Here is a 15,716-nt window from a genome sequence, read left to right on the forward strand (position 1 = left end):
TTTCTAATTTGTCAATCCATGGAGTTGTCTGTTCTTGAGAAAATTTTTCATGCTCAAACAGCAAAAGAGGCTTAGGCATTTTACTCAAAACATATGAAAGTGCTGACCCAATCAAATGAATAAGGTTGCAAAGCTTGAAACGCCAGTTTGAGCTAATGGAGAAAAACAGAGAAGAAAGCATTCATGATTATTTTTCATAAATGGACAAACTCGTCAATGAAATGAAAAACAATTGTGATAATATAAAAGAGAAAGATATCATGAAGAAAGTTCTACATATGTATTGAACTTGTTTTGATTACGTGGTAGCAGCTGTTGAAGAAGTAAAAGATCGTAACACAATGACTCTACATAATTTGCAAGCATCTTTAGAGTCACGAGAGATACGGATGAATGAGAAATCAAGTGGCACGATTGAGCAAGCATCAAAGGCTTAAACAAATGTAAAAAATGAGGGATCTATGCAAAGAAAAGCGAACCAACATCAAAGAGGTCAAAACTTCAAAGGAAGAGGGAGGAATCCTCAATTTGACTCAAGCTAAGGTAGACGAGGTAATGGTTCTTTTCAAAATAAATCTAATATTCAATGTCATAAATGCAAGAAGTTCAAACATTTTCAGTCTTAGTACAAATCTCATATTCATTATCAAAACTGTAATAAGTATGGTTACTATAGTTGAGAATGTCATGCCAAAATATTGAATATTAGAGATAGTCATGCCCAAGTTGCAAAAAATGAAGACGCCATACAAGAGGAATATAATATGAAGACAATGTTTATAACCATTCATATAGTTGCTTATAAAAATGACAACCAGTGACTGCTAGATACATGTTGCAATAATCATCTAAGAGGGAAGAAATAATTATTTTCCAACTTAGATGAGAACTTTCACTCCATGGTCAAGCTCAATGATAATTCAAAGCTTGAAGTCTTGGGAAAAGGAAAGGTTGCTATCAGATTGAAGGATGAATCTTTAAATTATATTTCATATGTGTTTTATGTACTTGGTATATGTTAAAATCTCTTGAGCGAAGAACAACTGGCTGAGAAAGGATATGATATGCGATTCAATGAGAGAACTTGCACCATAAATAATATAGGGATGAGGTTGATAGCAACGAGAAATATGTCAAAAAATTAGTTATTTCCAATGAATATTAAGTAAGATACTGTTGTGTGTTGCAATGCTACAATACTTGATAATAACTAGCTTTGGCACATGCAACTTGGCCACTTCAACTTTGAAAGCATCAAGTTCCTTCCAACAACAATCCAAGTACCAGAACAACTGTGTGAAAATTATGTAGTTGGAAAGAAGCATCAAGATCCTTTTCCTAAAGGACAGGTATAGGGAGCTGCAAAACCACTTTAGTTAGTGCACTCAGACCTATGCTATGTTGATGTTCCATCCAATGGAGGTAGCAAATACTTTATTACTTTCATTGATGATTTTAGTAGAAAGTCCTGCAAAATAAATCTGATGCTTGTGATATGCTCAAGAGTTTTATGTTATATGTTGAAAGGCGAAGTGGTTATATTTTGAAAACCTTAAGAACTGATAGGGGTATAGACTATATAGTTTGTGATGATTTCTTGAGAAAGCAGGGAGTTAAGCATCAAGTAATTGCAAGATATGCTCCTCAACAAAATGGAGTAGCAAAAAGAAAGAATAAAAATTATCATAGACATGGTAAGAAACACGCTACATTGCAAGAAATTACCAGAGAATTTTTAGGCAGAAGTAGTAGCTTGTGCAATTTACATCTTAAATAGATGTCCTATTAAAAGTGTTCATAATAAAACTCTACAAGAAGCTTGGAGTGGGCAAAAGCTAAATCTCAATAACTTGAAAGTGTTTAATTGTATTACTTATGTACATGTTCCTGATCAATTGAGGAAGAAACTTGATGACAAAGCAAAAAAATGCATCTTTGTAGAGTTGGTACAATCTAGAGACTTAAAAGCTAATCATCAATCATGATGTCACCTTTGATGAAAATAGAGCATGAGATTGGTTAGAAAAAGAAAAGGAGTTGTTGGCTATACTAGTAATTACAAATGAAGAAGTAGTTGATAAATCATCAACTAGTATTGGAAGTCCAAGAGAATTAACATCAAATTCACCACCTCATAGATATCCACAAAAGGAGCAGTGTCCACCTGCTTATCTACAAGATAATAAAGTTGGTAGAGATGATGATCCTAATGATACAAAGGAAGATGTTACATATACGCTTTATTTGAATGCTATGATCCTATGACATATGAGGAAGCAACCAATAATGATTGCTGAGTAAATAGATGAAGAAATTCATTCAATAGAGAAAAATGACACATGGGATTTAACAACACTTTCAGAAGGAAAGAAACCAATAGGTCTAAAGTGGGTGTACAAAATAAAGTAGAATCCAAACGGAGTAATAGATCATTTCAAAGTAGGACTAGTGGCAAAAGGGTACAAACAGAAACCTGGGATTGATTATTTTGAAGTTTGCTCCAGTTGCTAGATTGGACACAAATACGTATAATTGTTTCCCTTATTGCTTAGAATCAATGGATGATTTTTTAAATGGATGTCAACTCTGCTTTCTTAAATGGTATACTTAGAATCAAAATCCACATTTTACTAAATTTTTATACATAATTTATTACTTTTTATAGAAAAGAATAGACTTAGATAGTGTAAATAAGATGATATTTTCCAATTAGGCTAAATAATATAGGTTTCTTAGTTTTTGGTTAATTTACGTTGATTTAGATAGTTTATTTTACATGTTTGAATAATGTGGCAGGAATCCCCAAGCTTATTTTGAAGAATTATTGGATTTTGAGGAATTTGAGGTGAAAGTAACTACTTCCAAGATTGATAGTGACCACTACAGCAAGCTACTTTTAGCAAAGGGACCAAAGTGATCACTTTCAAAGCTAAAAGTGACAACTACAGCAGCCCAGAATCCACTAAGCTTGCGTGTGACTACTATGAAAGTTCATAGTAGTCACTCCAAAGCATGCATAATTGAAGGTGTTGCGCGTAGTTACTATGAAAGTTCATAGTAGTCACTCCAGAGCGTGCAGAACTGTAGGTGCTGCGCATAGTTACTATTAAAGTTCATAGTGACAACTCCAGAGAGCCCAAAATGTATCAGTGTTGCGCGTGTCTACTATCAAATTTGATAATGGACACTACAGAAAGGTAAAAACCAACTGATGCTACGCGTGTCTACTATGAAAGAATGAAAGTAATCACTTTGAAGGGCGCCAGCCTTAGTATAAATAAATGTTTGCCAAATTAGGGCAAGGGGCTCTTACACTTTTCGAACCTTCTCTCTTCTTTACTAAATTAGGATATTTTCCAGAGCTTAGGGCAACCTTTGGTTTGGTTTCTCATTTCTCTTACTTTTACATTAATGCCAATGAGTTTTCTGCATTTTCAAACTGTGTTTTTGACCCCATTTCCATGGAGGGCTAAATTTTATGTAATTCTTAGTGAGTTCACATGGATTCTTGAGTTCCTTGATTTTAATGATAATATAACTCCTTTCTTTTCATGAATATTACTTCTTCCTTGCCTCTTGAATTTAATTAATGGTGAATTAGGGGGACATTGCTTAATTAACCCTAATTCATTTTAAGGAGATTCTAAACTAGGGATTGCTTAATCCTAGGTTTAATTCTAAGGTTGCGTAATCTTGGGATGAGGGATTAGAGCCTAACAAATTGCATAATTTCATTGGGACCATAAGGTTGATTTTCGCTTGTTAAATTAACTTAATTCATGGAAGAGGATGAGTGTTAAATCTTAAGTGGAATGAGGATAGAATCTATGTGGATGAACTAAGGATTGCTGCTTTTTATTATTTGAATTAATTAAACTTGTTTGCTTCCTGCTCCTTATATTGATTTGAAACCATAAAACCTCCCAATTTAATTGCTTGTTCAATTAATGCCTTCAACATGTTTAATGAAGATTAATAGCCAATGTTCACGGGAGACAATCTAGGGTAACCCTAGTGCTACATTAATTTGTTTAAATTTTGATGAGGATTTGCGACAAATCTTTTAAACACAATATGAAAAAATGCTTCATCATTTATGTAGAGTAACCACCTAGGGTATCTACAACAAGGAGAGGAAAACAAGGTCTACAAGTTAAAAAAAGCTCTATATGGATTGAAGAAGCTGTCTGGATCTTGGTACACACGAATTGATACATCATCAATAATGGATTTCACAAAATTCCAAATGAGCATGTCTTATATATCAAAACAAAAAAGGCTGGAGATATCATTATTGTTTATCCGTATGTGGATGATTTGATCTTGACTGGCAATAACCCTAAATTGTTGGCTGAATTTAGAGAAAATATGTCTACCCAATTTGAGATGACAAATTTGGGCTTAATGTCTTATTTTCTAGGCATGGAGGTGAAGTAGACAACTAAATGAATTTTTATCTCTAAAAAAAAAATATGCAACAGATATTTCAAAAAAATTAAAGATGGAGACATACAAACTAATCTTGACACCAGTTGAAGAAAGATTGAAACTTGGAAAATAAAGTGGTGGGGATCTTGTTAATTCAACAAATTTTAGAATGTTAGTGGAAAATCTTAGGTGTAGAGTTGGGCTCATGAAGCAAATTTATGGATTTACCATGTCAATCTCATTGGCAAGTTGCAAAGCAAATTTTGAGGTATGTCAAAGGTATAATTGATGAAGGCATTTTTTTATTCAAGTTCTATTAAGCCAAAGTTGATTGGATACACAAATAGTGATTGGACTCGTGAAATTAAAACTCAAAAAAGCACTTTGGGTTATGCCTTTCATCTTGGTACATGTATTTTCTTAGTCCTCTAAGAAACAACAACTAGTTGCTCTAGTAATAGCAAAAGATAGAGTACATAGCAGCAACTAATTGTGTCACTCAAGCAGTTTGGTTACAAAGAGTATATTAAGTGAGTTACAACACCAACAAGAAGGACCAACAAAGATATTTTTTGATAACAAATCAACATTTGCTTTAACAAAGAATCCATTGTTTCATGGGTGTAACAAACACATTAATATTAAACATTACTATATTCATGACTTGATCAAAGACAAAGAAATTGTGGTGGAGTATTATGCTTCTAAAAATCAAGTAGTAGATATTTTCACAAAGACACTCAAAGTCAATTTGTTCTTAAAGTTAAAGAATATGTTTAGGATCAAGTCAAATTTAAGAGAGGATGTTAGAAATTAAACTTGTTAGAAGATAAAGCCAACTTATTACGAGCTATACTATCATTATAAAGAAGACAAATTTAAGTTGAATTCTTCATCATCATAGAAGACGACAATTTCAAGTTGAACTCTTCGTTATCATAAAAGAAGATAAATTCAAGTTGAACTTTTCATCATCATAAAAGAAAACAAATTTAAGTTGAATTTGTTTGCTTAATTATTAAGCAAAAAGACCTCCTCTAAACTTTATAAATAGAAGATGTTATAGAATATGAAGTTTTATGGTGAAATAGTTTATTACTTAGTATTTGTTGTACGATGTTTATTTTAGAAAGAAACTTCAATGAGTTTTTTTTGGTTGTTTAAGTGTCTAATTGGTTATTAATAAAGTCAAAGTCTTCTAAGTAATTAAGTGTATTGGTTTTTCAATAGAAAAATTATTTCTTGAGTATTCTAATAGTATTCATCAATTTGGCAATTTATTTTAATTGCCAACACTATCTAATGTAATGGAGTCCCACGAGTTCGGTGACTGAACCAATCTTTTCAGGCCCAAATAATTGTTGGGATAGATCATAAACAAATTCAAATTCAGTTCAGAATCAAGACAAAAATATAAAATTAAATTAAATCAGTTCAAAATATAAATAAATTGTAAAAGATTCTCACCTCTGAGTAAACTTCATAATCTGACATGCAATTTGTATTGTTTGGATTAAGATGGATGTAATCCCCGTTACAATTAGCTTTAATTGACTGCGAAAGAGAAATATCACCTTAAATCACATAATGATACTTTTAAGAATTTATGCTATCAACCCAAAATACTTCAAAATACAAACATTTCGAAGACAAAACTTGTTTTTTGTATCAGCAAACAAAGCTAATTGAATTAAAGAGAGTATGAGGAGTACCCGAATCCTCACATCATCAAAGTCTAATTTAATTAGAACATTGAGCAATGCAATGTGTAAACTACTACTAATAATAATAATAATAACTACAATATCTAAACTACACATAGCAAAAATACTATTTATAATACTATTTTTTGTAATTTTAGAGAAGTTCAGAGAATTTATGACATAAATATTTACCGTTTTCATATAAGAAACCTGAAAGGCCAGAACAACCAGGTCCCCCAATAAGCCAAAGTAAGAGTGGATCATTCATGGGACTCCTTTGAGACTCGACAAAGTAATAAAACAGCTGCACCTCTTCTCTTTCACCCACTCCTACATACCTGTATTAGAGGGTATATACGTTGTAGTAGGTCAAATTTATCCACTTTAATTTCTTAATTATTAGTTAGTAGTTTTCTTTATTGAAAATAAATGTATTTTAATTTAATAATATTTGAAAATAAAAATATAAATAATTATAGCCTTACCCATGTACCATGATCAATGAATAAGCGACTCACCCGGTTTCCAGCGTGAATGGAAGATGCCCAAAACCTGGTAGAGATTTGACGATGAAATTTGAAGATGCGATGTGCAACAAATGCAGTGTGGTAACCAAAATGCACCATGCCTTCGAAACCCTAGCCATTGTGCCACTGTGTGATCATATAACACACCCTATATAGACGAGGGTATATATATTTATATTAACAGTTTGAATGAATACATCACGAGATCTAAACCCTTGTGATTTTGGATACTATATTTAAATATTGGATATGAGAGTTTGGATTCAATTATTGCTCGGAGATCTGTGCAGCTCCATATTTTGGCAAGTAATTGGGTTGTTTGCCCGCAAATCAATCTTCGATGAATTAGTTATCTTATCTTTATGCACTTTCACGTTAACTTTTCTTTGCTCACAAACTCGGATATATATAAATACATTCTTCATTTCTCTTTATATATTATTAAAAAATTGTTTTATTTATTTGTCGATGTAATAGTTTAAAATAATATTAAATTAATAATAAGACTCTTTGGTTTGAATATTTTTTTGCCCTAAACAGATAAATAGGAATGAAAGTACTATTATTTTATAGAACTTTTATCATTATTTAATTGATGAAAATAAAATTAAGTCATTTAAAAAGCTAGTTCATTGAATAGGATCTTAAAAGCTATTTTAGTGAAAGTTTTCTTCTAATTTCTTATTTCATTTTTTTATAATGACGTGATAAGAGCGGAAAAATAATTTAAGAATATAATTATTTGTTTAGCAACGATTTTTTAAACAAATTGTGAAATCAATAAGAGAGATTTATAATTTGTTAAAGGGGAATCGCCCAAAATAAAGTACATCTTTCTACAATGAGAATGATAGGTTTTTATTAAGATAATGTAGGCATATGAACTAAGTTTCCATTCCTCTTCACGTGGGACATTGTGCAAAATATGGATAGCTTTTAATTAAAACATTGAACTAGGAAAAAGAAATCTGACTTAACTAGCGCATAAGAAATTGAAGTTGATAATTTGTTATTATTATTATTATTATTATTATTATTATTTATATAACGGGACTTAAAGTACAAAGAAAATACTATACTAAAAATGAGTTTTTGAAACGCTAACTTAGACAATGATAGCTCATATTTTGTTCCCACATTTTTAGTGTTATTGCATCCTTTGCATGACTTTTCATTCCCTTATTTCTTCCATTTCATATGTTTTTGCATTTATCTTGATAATTAGGAATTTTCGTAAATACTATACTTTTGTTCATATTTTCTATTCTGACATTTGGTTACTAATTTGACCATAACTTTTTCTGTAGGTATTCTTTTTTGCGGATTCTTTTTGAATTGGATTCCTTACTTCCGGGGCTTTAATTTGGATATCTGGATCGTACTGTTTGGAGTCCGGAGCTATTTTCTACGAATTTTAGAAGTTTAGACTTTTAGTTGACTATTGTATAGTTTTTATTTTGCTTTTGTTTTGCAGTTCGTTTGTATTTAATTTCGGCCCAACTTTGGCCCACTCGGTTTTTGCTCTTTTAGGATTAGTATTTATAGAGATTAGGGGCTGATTGGGAAGGACTTTTGATTCATTTTTTCATTTTTCAGTTTGCAATACCTTTCCCGCTTCTAATAGAATCTCTCATTTTTTTTACCATTCTTCTTCTTTTCTTGCATTTTTCCATTCTGAATTCGTATGCCTTTGCAATTACAACTGAAAGACGGTTAAGATTCTACAAAATCAAGATGATTTCTGCTATGTTCTCCCTTCAATTTCATTGCCAAAGTCCAGATCGCATTTGTTCAAGACGTTTTTGATGCTCCGAGTTTGTTTTCCGATCTCACATTTTTACGATTGTATAAAAGCATTGTTCGATTGAATTGTGCATTGTCCTTAATCGTATAACAATCAATTGATTAATTGTTTGTTGTATAGAAGAGATTTAAACAAATTCAATTTTCATTCAATCTTAGTTTTGGATTTTTGTGCTCTGGATTTTGATTTTAACTTTCGGTTCCAATTCTATTGAATTTCATTTTCTGCATTTTAATTCTCTGCGATTTCATTCTTTGCGATTTCATTCTCTGTAATTTCATTTTCTGCATTTTAATTTTGTAATTCAATTTCTGCATTTAAACCCCCAAACATACAACCTTTCATGCATAATTGAGATTAGAATAATGTGCAATTGCATCCTTGTGAAATATGACCTAGGTTGCTCCCTGAACTGCATGTTTTTGTGAGGAATTTAGTAGTTTTTGATACCACTGCGACATGGCTATCAAAATTGGCGCCGTTGCCGGGGATGCATTTCGTATTGTTTTGACTCAATGGTGCATTGTGTTTTCTGTATTCTGTGTTTGTGTAGTTCAATTGTGAATTTTGTAAATTCTATTTTCTGAATTCTGTAATTGTGTATTGTAGTGTCCTGTATCCAGTATAGTTCGTATGCATTTGATTATGTTATCCAATTGTAGTTCTATGATTTGTGATTCATGAATTGTTCAGTTGCATATGATATGGTGTGTTCTGTTCTATTCTGTTATGCAATGGTGTGATTTGGTGTAATCTGTTATGATTCATGTTGCATGTGTTTGTATTGCATGATATATAGGTGTTGTACTTCAATTCGTGTTTGAGTGTGTGTGACTAGGTTCAATAGATCTGTGATAGCATTTTGTGTAAGTTGCAGTTTAGTGTATGCATGCTGAAAACAGAGGACTAGTAGAAATCAGTTTAGTGTATGCATGTTGAATTGCTGACTTGCACTATTCTTGCACTATTCATCCACTATTCACTGATTTTGAAAAATTCCAAAAAAATAGTAAATGGTCGAATTTTGGCCTGAATTTTTGTTTCCACATTACATTTAGTGTATATTAGTGTGTAGAGTTGGTAGAATTGAAAAATCATTTGTAGAGAAAGAGATACACCTTGGTGGTGAAGAAAAATTTTGTGCAACTTAAAAGTGTCATAACTTTTGCTAGGAGTGTCAGAATTTTTTCCATGACACATAACTTTGGGGTAGAATAAAATTTCCTATTCACTGCAACCCGCTCCAATGGTTGAGGTTTCCCCGATTTTCAAAAATCGCATGTTTTCTAAAAGTTTTTTATTTTTAAGCATTTATTGACCTATTTTTCTTGATTTTAGGCTTCCAGTTTCCATATCAGATCAATTCCAAAAATTCTGAAAATTTTTGTGGTGTTATCCTATACCATTTGGGGATTTATCATGGTCTCACTTCAACCATTGCTTGTGTTTTGATGGTACTTGCTTTGTTAACTAATTCTGTGCACTCAGGATTTGTGTGTTGTTCCTTGTGACCCTAACCTTGTATGACTAGATCTAATCCAGGCATACTACATTCATTTGACCCTGAGATAGAGAGGACGAGATTGAAGCTTTTGAAATTGAGGAAAGAGCACAACACTACTCATAGTCAGTTTACTTCACAAACAAGCAACATGGCAAACAACCAAGAGAGAACCTTGAAGGAGCTTGCTGCCCCTGATGTTGGACATCAACCTTTATGCATTCAGATACCACAATTACAGGAGGGAGTAGCAAGTTATGAATTGAAGTATGGTCTTATTCATTTACTTCCTAAATTTCATGGTCTTGCAGGAGAAGATCCACACAAACATTTGATGGAATTCCATGTGGTGTGTTCTACCATGCGACCAGTGGATGTGCTAGAGGACTTCGTCAAGATGAAGGCATTTCCATTTTCATTATGTGACATAGCCAAGGACTGGTTGTACCTGCAGCCAACACCAATCTGTACATGGAGCGACATGAAGAGGCGATTTTTAGAAAAACTCTTCCCTGCGTCCAGAACAGTAGCAATAAGGAAGGAGATTAATGGCATTAGACAGCTGCAAGGAGAGAATTTATATGAGTACTGGGAGAGGTTCAACAAGCTGTGTTCGACCTGCCCAAACCATCAGATAAATGAGCAGCTTTTGATTCAATATTTCTATGAAGGATTGATGCCTATGGAGCGCAGTATGATTGATGCAGCCAGTGGAGGTGCTTTGATGGACAAGACTTTAGCAGCTGCAAGATATTTGATCTCCAACATGGCAAAAAATTCTCAGCAATTCAGTTCCAGAAATCTTACCACTAGAGTTGTACATGAGGCATCCATAAGCAGTGTTGCTGCAGTTGATAACCAAAGGCTGGAAAACAAGCTTACAGAACTGACTTCTTTGGTGAGGCAATTAGCCATGGGCCAGGCAATTCCACAGATCCAGCAAACGTGTGGCATTCGTGCAGGTGACCATTATACTGATTCTTGTCCTCAGCTGCAGGAGACAGCCCAACCTTCTCATTTGGTAGCAGGCATACACCTTCCTCACCAGAGTCATCAGCAGCAACCTCAGCAATATAACCCTTTCTCCCCTACATACAATCCAGGGTGGAGAAGTCATCCCAATCTGAGGTATGGTCCACCAGCACCATAGCAACAACAGAAATATGTGTACCAGCAGCAGTCTGCACACCCTTCATACCACCAGCCACAACATCACCCTGTGCAGCAGCAACAACCAAAGTACCTGCCTCCTCCTATGAGACAACAACAACAGCCTGCACAGCAAAATCAGGCTCAACAACAACCTCCTCCACAGCCCAACAGTAGTGGACCTTCTTTGGAGGAGTTGATGAGTCAAATGGCCACTCAAAGTCTGCAGTTTCAGCAGAACGTTTCAGCCACCATTCAGGACTTACAGACCCAAATTGGGCAGCTGGCAACTTCAGTGAATAATTTACAACAACAAGGGTCTGCAGCACTTCCTTCGCAGCTTGTAGTTAATCCGAAAGGTAATGTAAGTGCTATTACTTTAAGAAGTGGTAAGGAACTGACCAATTGTCCAGTGCAGGCTAGTAAAAGTAGTGGAAATGAAGAGGGAGTCCGAGATAATTTACCACATCACCAAATTCCCCTTCCTTTCCCAACCAAAGTTCCTCCACCAAAGAAAATAGAAATGGACCAAGAGTTGCTGGATACCTTCAAGAAGGTGGAGATTAATATTCCTCTGCTGGATGCCATCAAACAGATTCCTCGATATGTGAAATTCTTGAAGGAGCTCTGTACTTATAAGAGGAACTTAAAGAAGAGGAATGTCCAGCTAGTTTCATCCTTGTCCCAGTCTAGCCTTCCACAGAAATGTGGTGATCCAGGAACTTTCTCCATTCGCTGCACAATTGGAGAGTCCTCTTTTGCTAGTGCCTTGCTGGATTTGGGAGCTTCTATCAATGTTATGCCTTCAGCCGTATATAAGATGTTGCATTTGGGAGACTTGAAACCAACCAACGTGATTATCCAATTAGCAAATCGAAGCACAGCTCAGCCTTTAGGAGTGCTCGAAGACGTGTTGGTAAAAGTTAACCAATTGATTTTTCTGGCTGATTTTTACATTCTTGATATGCAGGATGAGAATTCGACCTTGATTCTGGGTAGACCATTCTTAATGACTGTGAAGACAAAGATTGATGTCCATACTGGCACACTGTCCATGGAGTTTGGAGATGACAGTTCATTTCAATATCTTTGATGCCATGAGACATCCGGCTGAGATCCATTCAATACTTTCCGACTGTTCTGATTTTTCTGTTTTTCTTATTAATGTAGTAGATAGAAATTCTGATTTAGATTTTGATACAGTTCATGTAATCGATTCTGATTTTGATTCTGCTTTTGATTCTAGTATCGATATTGCTGTAGATTCAGATTTTGACTTGTCTCAGTTTTCAGACTTAGATTTAGATTTAGATGCTTTACCAAGATGCACCTGTGATAGTGGCATTTGTTCCATTTGTGTTGAGATTAATACTGCCATATCTTCTGCTGTTTTGCCTTCCATTGTAGGTGCAAATCCAGATTCTGTGATATCCATGGCTGCTACAGCCCCACAGTCTCCATTATCAGTTATAGAGCAGCAGCCAAGTTCATTGGAGTTGAGCCCTCTGCCAAATCACCTTAAATATGCTTATCTGGATGCAGAGCAGCAGAGGTTTCCGGTAATTATATCCAGCAGCCTTCTGGAGGATCAGGAAGAGAAGTTGCTACAAGTTCTGAAGGTGCACAAGAGAGCCATCGGTTGGAGCTTGAGTGACATTCCTGGGATCAGTCCAGCTGTATGCATTCACAGGATTCACTTGGAGGATGAGTCTAGGCCAGTGAGGAAGCCCCAAAGAAGACTCAATCCTACCATTCTGGATGTAGTGAAGAAGGAGGTGACCAAGCTACTGATGGCTGGGATCATCTACCCCATTTCTGACAGTACATGGGTGTCACCTGTCCAAGTGGTACCTAAGAAGTCTGGGATTACTGTGGTGCAGAACCAGGAGAATGAGATGGTTGCCACCAGAGTCGCCAACAAATGGAGAGTGTGTATTGACTATAGGCGACCCAACCAGGCTACTAGAAAGGACCACTTCCCTCTCCCATTCATTGATCAGGTCATTGAGAGGTTAGCAGGTAAATCCCATTATTGTTTCCTGGATGGTTTCTCTGGCTACATGCAGATTCATATTGCTCCTGAGGACCAGCACAAGACCACTTTCACCTGTTCTTTTGGCACTTTTGCCTATAAAAGGATGCCATTCAGCCTATGCAATGCACCTGCCACTTTTCAGAGGTGTATGTTAAGTGTTTTTTCTGATTTAATTGATAATTGCATGGAGGTGTTTATGGATGATTTTACTGTTTATGGTTCTTCATTTGATTCATGTCTGCATAGCTTAACCAGGGTGTTAGAGAGATGTGTTGAAACTAACCTCGTGCTGAATTATGAGAAATGCCATTTTATGGTAAAAGAAGGTGTAGTTTTAGGACATCTTATTTCTGAGAGGGGAATACAGGTCGATAAGGCGAAAATTGATGTTATTTCCTCTCTATCTTACCCCACGTCTGTGCGGGAGGTGCGTTCTTTCCTTGGACATGCAGGTTTTTACAGGCGATTTATCAGAGATTTCAATACCATTGCACTGCAGCTGTCCAGTCTTCTGCAGAAAGACGTACCATTCTTATTCTCTGATTCGTGTAAGGAGGCTTTTGAGGAGTTGAGGAGGAGACTCACCACAACACCTATCATGCAGCCACTAGATTGGGAGCTCCCCTTTGAGTTGATGTGTGACGCCTCTGACTATACACTTGGAGCTGTTCTATCTTACAGAGTTGGTAAATTTCCTCATGTTATTGCCTATGCCTCTAGAACTCTCGATGCAGCCCAGATAAATAATAGAGGGAGTAGTCCTTAGCATATTTTTCATTGGATTCCTTTGCTTTTAGAGACTTCATTCTTGTGAGCATCTTTTCATTTGCCATTCTTAGTTGGAAGTTTCATAACTTCATAGTTGTGTTTCTTGCATTTTGAGTTTAGCTAGTTTTTCATAATGATTAGGTTGTGGATCATTAATTGGTAGAATGCATGCCTTAGTGAGATTTGAGCTTATCTTCTTTCTTGTGTGATTCACTCATGTTTGTAGGTATTTTTGAGCTTGAATTGACTCTTTTTGATGTCATCTATTCACATGCACTTTTGATATGATTTAGGCCTTCTTTTGATTTTAGCCACTTGGCCAAATTGACTTACCTTGCATGTATTCCATTGGTTATCCCCTTTGAGCCTTATTGACCTTTTTCTTGATGATTTTGCAGCTCATTACAAGCCATGTAACTTGAAAAACCATGATATGCCCAACCTTTGGGAATAGATGAGCTTTGGAATTGTTTTGGGAATTGGTTAAAAACAAGTGTGGGGGTGTTTTGTACATATTGCTTTGAGCATATTTTGATGCATTGTAGGTTGACTAGAAAAGTGGATTGTATAAAAACAGTGCAGTACTTTCAAAGTAAAAAAATAATAATAATAAATAAATAAATAAAAATAATAAATTTTAAAAAAACGAAAAAAAAAGTAAAAAGTACTATTCTATTTCTAGATTTTGTACATGTGTTCTTGATTATTGTGATGTGTTGCTGTTTTGCTTTTACTTGTTTTTAATCCATTCCCCATTGCTCTTTATTTCTCTTTGGTTTTTAGCTTTGTTCACTTTCTTTTATCTTACCTTTACCTTAGCCACATTACAAGATTAATTAAAGTCCTATTGATCTTTGGTGCATGTGTTTTAAATGGTAGAAATTAGAAGCTCTTCAAGCTTATGGAATTACTTACTTTCATGATGTGCTTTGAGTGAAATTTCTTGCCTAGACACTTGAGAGATTAAGTGATACACATCTATGTGAGAATTCTATCAATTGTGATCCATAATTTGATTTGATTGAAACTCTTCTTTACTTTTAATGTTAGAGCATATTCTTGATTGTTTTGATTCTTCCATACTTTGATTGCTGGCTGATTTTTGTTGCTCACTTTACTTACACTTTGGGAACCATTGAAAAATTTTGCTTTGTGTTCATTTCTTTTCTTTTCTTTTGCTTGGGATTGCAAAAGCTTAAGTGTGGGGATATTTGATAGCTCATATTTTGTTCCCACATTTTTAGTGTTATTGCATCCTTTGCATGACTTTTCATTCCCTTATTTCTTCCATTTCATATGTTTTTGCATTTATCTTGATAATTAGGAATTTTTGTAAATACTATACTTTTGTTCATATTTTCTATTCTGACCTTTGGTTACTAATTTGACCATAACTTTTTCTGTAGGTATTCTTTTTGGCGGATTCTTTTTGCATTGGATTCCTTACTTCTGGGGGCTTTAATTTGGATATCTGGATCATATTGTTTGGAGTCCGGGGCTATTTTCTACGAATTTTAGAAGTTTAGACTTTTAGTTGACTATTGTATAGTTTTTATTTTGCTTTTGTTTTGCAGTTCGTTTGTATTTAATTTCGGCCCAACTTTGGCCCACTCGGTTTTTGCTCTTTTAGGATTAGTATTTATAGAGATCAGGGGCTGATTGGGAAGAACTTTTGATTCATTTTTTCATTTTTCAGTTTGCAATACCTTTCCCGCTTCTAATAGAATCTTTCATTTTTTTTACCATTCTTCTTCTTTTCTTGCATTTTTCCATTCTGAATTCGTATGCCTTTGCAATTACA

The 15,716-nt window shown here is 34.6% G+C and overlaps 2 protein-coding genes across 2 annotated transcripts; both read left to right on the forward strand.

Annotated features, from left to right (window-relative positions):
* Positions 1-9,985: 9,985 nt before the first annotated feature.
* LOC113857365 lies at positions 9,986-11,113 on the forward strand. The gene has a single exon (XM_027489152.1). The coding sequence runs from the start codon at positions 9,986-9,988 to the stop codon at positions 11,111-11,113; it is 1,128 nt and encodes a 375-aa protein (XP_027344953.1).
* A 105-nt stretch (positions 11,114-11,218) lies between these two features.
* LOC113857369 lies at positions 11,219-12,205 on the forward strand. The gene has a single exon (XM_027489166.1). It carries the CDS (start codon positions 11,219-11,221, stop codon positions 12,203-12,205), a length of 987 nt encoding a protein of 328 aa, XP_027344967.1.
* Positions 12,206-15,716: the final 3,511 nt, after the last annotated feature.

Source organism: Abrus precatorius, unplaced genomic scaffold (assembly GCF_003935025.1).
Source record: "Abrus precatorius isolate BTA unplaced genomic scaffold, Abrus_2018 Scaffold1, whole genome shotgun sequence".
In the NCBI taxonomy this organism is placed as follows: Eukaryota; Viridiplantae; Streptophyta; class Magnoliopsida; order Fabales; family Fabaceae; genus Abrus; species Abrus precatorius.